The sequence below is a fragment of the Stegastes partitus genome, unplaced genomic scaffold (genome assembly GCF_000690725.1).
Source record: "Stegastes partitus isolate 25-593 unplaced genomic scaffold, Stegastes_partitus-1.0.2 Scaffold0, whole genome shotgun sequence".
NCBI classification, from domain to species: Eukaryota; Metazoa; Chordata; class Actinopteri; family Pomacentridae; genus Stegastes; species Stegastes partitus.
In genome coordinates this window covers 653,919-662,253 of record NW_007577731.1, presented here as the reverse complement: position 1 = coordinate 662,253, position 8,335 = coordinate 653,919, and the positions used below count along the sequence as shown (strand labels likewise).

Sequence of the window (8,335 nt, the reverse complement as noted above, 5' to 3'; positions counted from 1 at the left end):
TGAAAACCCTCAAACACGTTGAACATGTTGAACACAGTGACAATAAAACATTTCTCTACTTCACCGACACCTAGATTTGTCTTCCTCACTAGTTTCCATCTATTTTGGCATCTGAAGCATTTCCTTTTCTTCCAGTGGATGAAAGAGCCAGAATAAAGAGTCTAGAGGCCTCAACAGGAACTGCACAAGGACCCTTTAACAATGAAAACTCCACTTTGCTCCACTTTATTACTAGAAATGATCTTTTATAAAATGATCTGACAGACATCACAAAGCCAGTGACTTGATGAATTCCTATTTGTTTGTCTTGCTGAGCTGTTGGCTCATTGAGATGCTTTTGTTTCATGTTAGATCAAGACATCTCCAGAGACCACACGTAAATATACGTGATGGTGACGCTGACGGTTTGCTCCCAGGAGTCCTCTTCTGTGCATCGTTATAATCGAAGCGATCGACAGTGTTTTCTCTGCAGGCAGCACTCAGACGTTTGACAAACAACAGAAATACCTTTAGATGGTCCAAACGTTTTACAGGAAGGAGTGACGTGCCATCAGTTCATCAGGTCGGTGGTTTCCAGGCTGAGCGTCGGCTGCTGCTGTTCTCTGGACTGACTGTAATGAAGGCGCTGACCTTGGTGCTGAAGTTTGAGGATTTATGACTGATCTGCTCCGTTTCCGTCTCTGTGGGTCTTCATTTATGGACCATATACGGTCAGAGCAGCTGCTGTTAGGTTTCTGGTTACCCTGTGTTAGACTTCAGCTTGATTCTATTTGATGAGGAGATATTTCTATTTCTGTATCTCTCTTATATGTTCTTGTAAATGTTGTTGACTTCTTCTATATTATATTTTCTACATTTCCCTCTGGGAAGTCAGGCTAAGTTCTGATCCTGATCATTAATGGGTTTACTGCATCTGAACTCTTGTGGTTTTTATAATAAACAGGGATTGTGCTGTTTAGGCAGGTGGAACGTTTGAGACTAAAGTACTATGAAAAAAAAATGTTTTCAGAGAGTTTTTAATGATTTTTTTTTTTTAATGGAACAATAAACTATAATATTAAAGGTGTGTTAAATGATAGATAACAACTTCTAAAATCACTGAAAAGCTGTTCATTTACATGTTAACAGAACAACACTGTGTTGAATGTCCACAGAAACACCTGATTTTTTATTAATGCTATTTCATTTGACTGTAAAAATACTCTTTAAAACATGTATTTAAATCTGCAATAAAACAAGTTATTTGTTATTACAGATGCTGTTTTTTACAAGAAAAAAATGCATACTAAGGATTGATAAAATTTTAAATAGTAGTTTAAACAGTTATTTTATAGATATTCCCTGTTTTGTTAAATGTCTTGGACAATCACAGAAAGAATGCGGATTCATCTACATGTTGACTGTAAAAAAAAAAAAATGTAAAAAATGTCCCCATCAATAATTTACAGACGGTAATTTGTCACAAATGTACTGTTACATTACACTATATCACTGTATTGAAATAAAAAAAATCATTAATTTCAATTATATAGAATTATTATTATCATTTTTTCTTTTTTAACAGATTTTTTGACAGTGCAGTCTGTAATGGGTTTTAATAAATGTATTTACTGTGATTTAAATATTTACAGCAAATTAAAGCTTTTGTTCCGTTTGTGTTCTTTTGTTTTTTATTCCGTCCACAAACCACAGAAGAACCTTTAATGGACCTGCTGTCATCTGGCTCGAGGCTGTAATGAAGTGACGCTATTTGGCCTCTCGCTTGAGTTTAATCAGCGTCGAGGGATGAAAACTGTTGAATATTGATTCTTGGATCTATTTTGGCTGCATAAATGTGATCCTGGGAAGTCTGGGTCTCCGCTCAGCCCGCACGTCACCTCCTGACATCAGCACTCAGCTTAAATACCCGCAGCAGCAGCAGCCAAGTCAAACACAAACACGCGCCTCCATGTGGGCGGCCTGGGCACGAGCACCACTTCAGGATGTGACGGTCTGCAGGTAAAGATCCAGTTTCACTTCACAACAAGTTGTCCAGAGTTTTCACAGAGAGTCCTCGTGGGTCAACCCTCGCGCTCTGCTGCTGTTAATGATGAGCAACGACACTCTGGACTTTGGAGATCTGGACGCGAACCTTTCTGAGCCGCTTCTCTCTCTGAGCCAGAACCACGGCGCGTTCCCTGCGCTCCGGCTGGACTCCAAGTCTCTGGTCACGTCAGCCACGATGTTCGCAGTGGGAGTCCTGGGAAACCTCATCGCCATAGTTGTGCTGTGCGTCTCCAAGAAGGAGCAGAAGGAAACCACCTTCTACACGCTGGTGTGCGGGATGGCCATCACGGACCTGCTGGGGACCTGCTTCACCAGCCCGGTGGTGATCGCTACGTATGTGGCCAACCGCTGGCCCGGAGGAGCGCTGCTCTGCCACTTCTTCTCCTTCTCCATGCTCTTCTTCGGCTCAGCTGGCATGTCCATCCTGTGCGCAATGGCCGTGGAGCGCTACTTGGCCATAAACCACGCGTACTTCTACTCCCAGCACATAGACCGGACCATGGCACGGTTTGCGCTCCTGGCCATCTACCTGGCCAACATTGTTCTCTGCATCATGCCCAGCTTCGGCTTCGGGAAGCACGTCAGACACCAGCCCGGGACTTGGTGCTTTCTGGACTGGAGGGCGATGGATCCGGTGGGAGCGTGCTACTCCTTCCTGTACGGCGGCGTCATGCTGCTGCTGATCGCGGTGACGGTTCTGTGTAACCTGGCGGTGTGCAGGTCGCTGGTGGGGATGAACCAGAGGACGGGGATCGTCAGGACGGAGCTGTGTGAGCAGGGAGGCTCGCGGCGCCGCTTCCCCAGACTGCCGTCGGTCACTTCTGCAGCGGAGATCCAGATGTTCTGGCTCCTGGTCTTCATGACCATCGTGTTCCTGGTCTGCTCCATCCCTCTGGTGGTGAGCACAGCACGTTGTTTTACGCAAAGTGTTTCCTTGACATTGTGACTCTTGTCTGACATCCTCTGTCATGTTTCTGTCTGATAGGTGCGACTCTTCGTGAACCAGCTCTACGACCCAGCCTACATCTCTGCTGGGGGGAAGCCAGACTACCGGAGCGACCTGTTGGCAATCCGCTTCGCCTCATTCAACCCCATATTAGACCCCTGGGTGTACATTTTGTGCAGGAAGAACCTGCTACTGAAAAGCTGTGAGAAGCTGAAGAGGACAGTTGCTCGGGTTAAAGACGGCCGTGGTGAGAACATGGGCTGGGTGGAGGAGCAGAACTCCCCTCCGTCTTTACACAGCAACGACACCAGCTACGCGTCATTACGCACAGCCAGCTTCAGGAACGATGTGGTGCACCAAGTGCCCATCAAGAATAAATCCTTCACAGACTTCGCGAAGAGACACGCGTGGGAGTACGACACCGCCCGGGTCAACTTTCACCCGTTCAGCGTGGAATCGACCGCGATCCTCGGCTGTGATGAGGAGGAAGCAGCTCGACCCAAGCAGCAGGCGGCCGACTGTCCTCCGGGACGCGGCGCGAACTCTGTCCGGAGGGCGGACATCGTGACGTGCACGTTCAGCACACCGAGCTCCTGTCAGTCTGCCAAATGTCTCTGATGGACTCCTGATGTCTCCCAACAACAGTTTTCAGATTTTTCTGGCAGCTACTTCTCCTGCACTGCGAACAGGTACTTTTGCTGGAACTGCTCCGCACTAAGACTTCATTTAGTGGTTCTGAACCACCAGAGAGCCAAATCATCTGAAATAAGTTAAAACTTGAAGCATCACTCAGCAAAACTGTGACTGAAACACCTTCAGCATCAACTGTGGGTCACGTGGTTTAACCACCTGAGCACTCTGTGTGATGTGATTTAGGTAAAGTGTTCCTTTTACTGGCATCCAGCACAAACACACAGGGTGTCCTCTGGGCTTCTTTGTGTTCAAGAAAACACGAGGGCCCGACCGTCAGAGCTGTAAGCTGAGCGTCTGCATTCACCTGAAGCTCTCGTGACTCTGTGTGCAGTAAACTCACCAGGCCTCGTGCTTCTGGTGCTGGAACAAAAGTGTTCCACAGAAACGTCTCCTAGCAGATGTGATGTGGCCAGAGGCTGCAGCTGTTTGTCTGTATAACAGGACTTCTGCTGGAAGAACGTAGACATGACATCAGTAGAACATTGTGCTGATTATTTCCAAACTTGGAAATGTAAGTAACTTCTATTATACCCCGTGGGTACAAATAACAGGCGTGCTGCTCTGTGAGCGTGATCCACTGTATGAACCCATATGTGCCATTCACATGTTTTTCTATTAGATGTTGTGGTTAGACTGTATTCCTGTACGGCCTGGTGTTTAAACCCACATGCTGCCAACCTGCTCTGTGCCATTAACAGTGTTGCATGGAACCTGAATGTAGACTGTCTGAATCTGTTGAGCATTTGTATTGACCACATGATGTTCTGATATCTGAAGCTGTGAACAGCCGACGTGAACACAGTTAATGAAGAACAAACTGATGCTGTGTGATCTGAGGTGTCGGTGGATGTGTGCAGAGAAATAAAATGACTCTGAAGACCTGACGAGCTTCACCTACTGATTAACGAACAATGACATTAACTTTTAAAAAGCAAACCGACAGCCAGGTGGCAGAAGAGGGAGGCTTGTTTTAGTTCAAACCGAGGACAACAGGTTCAAACTTTGCCTTTTATTTTGGGCCAGCAGGTGGCGCTACAACACAAGTCCAGCATAGACTGATGTGGAAAAGTTAGTGGTGTTGTTACTTCTCACCAGAACTCATTCTAGAGGTAATTCAGTCAGAGTAATGAGCGCAAACACTGATAACAAGATGCATATTTAAAAAAAACTTTATTCCCTTAGAGGATAATGCCATACAAAAATAAAGGAAACTTTATAATAATAATAACAGTAATAATGACAGAGTGACGTACTGGAGAGCGTAACTGAGCTGAATTACTGAAACACTTTAAAATGAGAAGCCAGTGTTGGGTTTCATCCGTTTAGAAAGGTCACTTTAAGCCAAACGGACGTTCTTTTTCCAAAACTTGATGCCAAAAATAGCGATTAGCCATCAAACCCGAGAGTCTGAGGCGCTTCAGAGGAAAAACATTTATTTAAATATACCACATCATTTTAATGCAGGTCAGTTTGTCTGACAGTCATTAGTCGGACATGAAATTTAAAAAAGAATATGAATTCTGGGATTTGTGTTGTTTATCTAATTCTACCCAGAATCAGCCCGGATCTGAGGTTCTGAAGGTGAAGATCAGCACCTCGAAAAGAAAGAAAGAAAAAACACGTACTGAATGCAAGCACAACATGAAATGTGACTTTTGGCAATAAATAGATATATATATCTACATTATAGAGTTAACAGCTCTCACATGAAGCCATAATAAATAAATAATTTATCTGAAATAAATATATCTTACTTTTACACAGTAATACATGAAGATGCATGGCATCCATTTGGCTGAGTTCACCTGAACATAGAACATCTACGACCACGTCATGTCCCTGTTTGTGTGTGGAGGAAAACAAAAGGTGGAGCTTTAGGACGGAGCTGCTTTCACTGTGAGCAGCGAACATCATCTCCGTCTGGTCGGTCTGAAGCTGAATATAAACACAGCGTTGCTCCTCCAACTGTGTCGTTTTGGTTTTTTCTTTAAATCTCTCGAGCTTCAGCCTTCAGGTCTCGCTCATATAAAACACACGAGGAGTCTCTTTCATGAGGAGCCTCCAGGATTCTGCATCAGTTCTTCAGTTTAAAACAATTCTCTCGTTTGATGAGGCAACAACAAACCCAGGGCTGGACTCCCCGCTGACCTCCTCCGCAGTCTGACTTCCATCCTTGATCCTCCAACAGCACTCTTCCTCCTCAGCAGGAAAATGGCCGCAGGAGTCGAACCAGTGGCCTCTTTCACTTCCTGTGCTGTGCGTGAGACAGCGCCTCCCTCTGGTTGTTTAATACGTACACACTTTCCACACTCCTCTGTTCAGGATGGGTGACGCTGCTCCTCCTCACCCCCTCCCTCGTTTATCTCGTCAGCCCATGCACATGCAGCTGGCGGCGGACAGCGACTGGATGGTCCTCCACGTGGTCTGGGCGTCCATGAAGGAAACGGGCTCGTAGCGGTCGGGCCGGCAGCACGGGTGGCCGCTGACCTTGCGGGCGGTGCGCCGGGGCAGCGAGCCGTTCTCCAGCAGCGCTTTCAGTGCCAGGTCATAGTTCGTCCTGGAGGACTGGCAGGAGCCCACGCAGAACTTGAAGAGGACAATCTCGTCTGAGTCGAAGCCCAGTCCCAGGTCCCGAACTCTCATCTCTCTCTTCTCCACGCGGCAGTCCCTGCTGCTCTGCTTGGGCGGCCGGCCTTTACCTTTACCCTTCCTCTCTCCTCTCCCTGTCTCCTCCTCTTCCTCCTTTTCTTTCTTCTTCCTCTTCTTCTTTTTCTTTGATGATCCCTTGGGCTGAGGTTCCGTGGGGTCGGAGGAGCGCGGAGAGCGCCCCACCCAGCGGCTGCTCGGATGGTCATCCACCTCATCCATTACGAAAGGGTCTGCAAGAGAGGAGGAGAATGGCAGGTGAGTATCCACGGGAGCTACGAGCAGTAAAGTCAGACCTTCTCCTACCAATATCTTCACTTCTACATTTTACGTTGAAATGAGCACAAATCATGTCTCTCTATGTATTTAGACGACTGAGATACAAAGCAGATGCCCAGACTCGAGCCTCTTTCCATTCTAATACCGCCTGGTGAGGCTGATGTGCGATAAATTCTTCTTTCATAAGAGCTCCAGTACCGTATAGGGCGTGCCAAGTGGAGTAAGGGTCACCGTCGTCTTCCTGCTCCTTGTCCTCCACCACCTCTGGCAGCGTCACAGGAAGCTCCCTCTCCTCCTGGCCTCCCAGCAGGCCCACAGCGTGGCCCGAGTCTGATCCCACCCCAGCAGCTCCGGCCTTCATGTGAGCTCCTTCCACCAGAGGCAGCAGAGAGACGAGCACCCAGAGCAGCACCTACGGGGACGGAGGACGTGAGCTGGGTTTGTGTCACTACAAGCAGTGTAATAGTCATTTTTAACGACGCACTAGCCCTCTGAACCCCCCGAGTAGTTTCTGGGATTTTATTAACTATAAGTTTTTATGTGCCGTGAGCACGTTTTGTTTTACACTGATGTAAAATCCTGCATCTCAGTGGAAATAGCACAACCATGGCTGGAAGCAGAGAGACCTGGAGAAGGTCCTTTGTGCAGAATGATAAAGTTTTAATGCCAACAATCATAACAAAAAACCCAAACATTTACAACCGACTATGATTATAAAAAATATACGACACACTATAGATATTCGGCTGTTTCCATTTAGTCCCCGTTTTGCCTGTAGTTCAGCCCAGTTTATGTAAAAAGTCCCTGAATTGTTGTTCCATACCTGTTGGTCACAGCTGAGTCTCAAACGGCTTCACAGTGACGAGAGCAGAATTTTATTTCTTTCTACAGAATGTGTTTGAAGCAAACAATAATTTTTTTTTTACTGATTTTAAATAAAACAAATTTAAAAAGTTATTTTCAGGAAACTTCACGATTACAAGTTTAGATTTTTGGTTTTCTGATGGGACGAAACATCACAGGTCCAAAGTTAAAGGACTGACGAGATACTAAAAATCCACTAATTCAGGGGCTCTAGTCCCCGACGCAGAGGTCACGGGTTCGAGTCCCGCTCATGGCCCTTTCCTGCAGGTCCTTCCCCCACTTTCCCGTCTCTCTCTCTTGACTTTCTGATCACAAAAAGGACAAAAAACCCTTTTCAGTTTTACAGTTTCTGGCTCTGATAAATGGATCATTCTGGGGACTGTTTTGTAGACAGCATGCCTTCACACTCGTGGGTTTTGAGGTTCCGAAGGTTTATCTGATTAACTGGCACACTTCACCTTATAAAGCTGATATGGTGAATACTTTAACAACTAATTCACACATCCAACGGTTACAGATTAGCATTACCTTCGTCTTCTATAATTAGCATTTATTAGGAGTCATGCTTGGTTAAAAATCTTCCAAATGTAAGAACAAAACTGACCCGTTTTAGCTTTGTTTTGGTCTCCACCATACTGGAGACGCTATCTGTCACTGATGTTTACCATGTAGCTCACAACTCGGTGGACTGTAGGTTTTATTTTCTTTAGGTCCACGTAAAGCAACGAAACGAGCCGAAGCATTAAAGTGATTCGGCTCAAAACAAAGAGCTGAACGATGCTAAAGCTGCAGTCAGGTGATAGTTCACTTTGGGTTTGTTTTTACGGTTACATAACACACTCATTACTTCTGATAAGTGCA

General features: G+C 45.9%; 2 protein-coding genes across 2 annotated transcripts; one reads left to right on the top strand and one right to left on the bottom strand.

Annotated features, from left to right (window-relative positions):
* The first annotated feature begins 2,089 nt into the window (after positions 1-2,089).
* Positions 2,090-3,610, top strand: ptger4c (prostaglandin E receptor 4 (subtype EP4) c). Its single transcript, XM_008277153.1, has 2 exons — positions 2,090-2,944; positions 3,032-3,610. Exons 1-2 carry the CDS (start codon positions 2,090-2,092, stop codon positions 3,608-3,610), a joined length of 1,434 nt encoding a protein of 477 aa, XP_008275375.1.
* A 1,228-nt stretch (positions 3,611-4,838) lies between these two features.
* On the bottom strand, positions 4,839-6,971 carry LOC103353835 (artemin-like). Its single transcript, XM_008277035.1, has 2 exons — positions 6,809-6,971; positions 4,839-6,564 (listed from the first exon to the last, which is right to left on the bottom strand). The coding sequence occupies exons 1-2, from the start codon at positions 6,969-6,971 to the stop codon at positions 6,053-6,055; spliced, it is 675 nt and encodes a 224-aa protein (XP_008275257.1). The 3' UTR covers positions 4,839-6,052.
* Positions 6,972-8,335: the final 1,364 nt, after the last annotated feature.

What these genes read in the sequence shown, in the direction of transcription:
- ptger4c (XM_008277153.1), top strand. Translation starts at nt 2,090, where the DNA reads ATGAGCAACGACACTCTGGACTTTGGAGATCTGGACGCGAACCTTTCT. An exon ending in TCTGCTCCATCCCTCTGGTG is followed by an intron (nt 2,945 to 3,031) that starts GTGAGCACAGCA and finishes TCTGTCTGATAG; the next exon opens with GTGCGACTCTTCGTGAACCA.
- LOC103353835 (XM_008277035.1), bottom strand. Translation starts at nt 6,971, where the DNA reads ATGAAGGCCGGAGCTGCTGGGGTGGGATCAGACTCGGGCCACGCTGTG. An exon ending in CACTTGGCACGCCCTATACG is followed by an intron (nt 6,565 to 6,808) that starts GTACTGGAGCTC and finishes CCTCTCTTGCAG; the next exon opens with ACCCTTTCGTAATGGATGAG.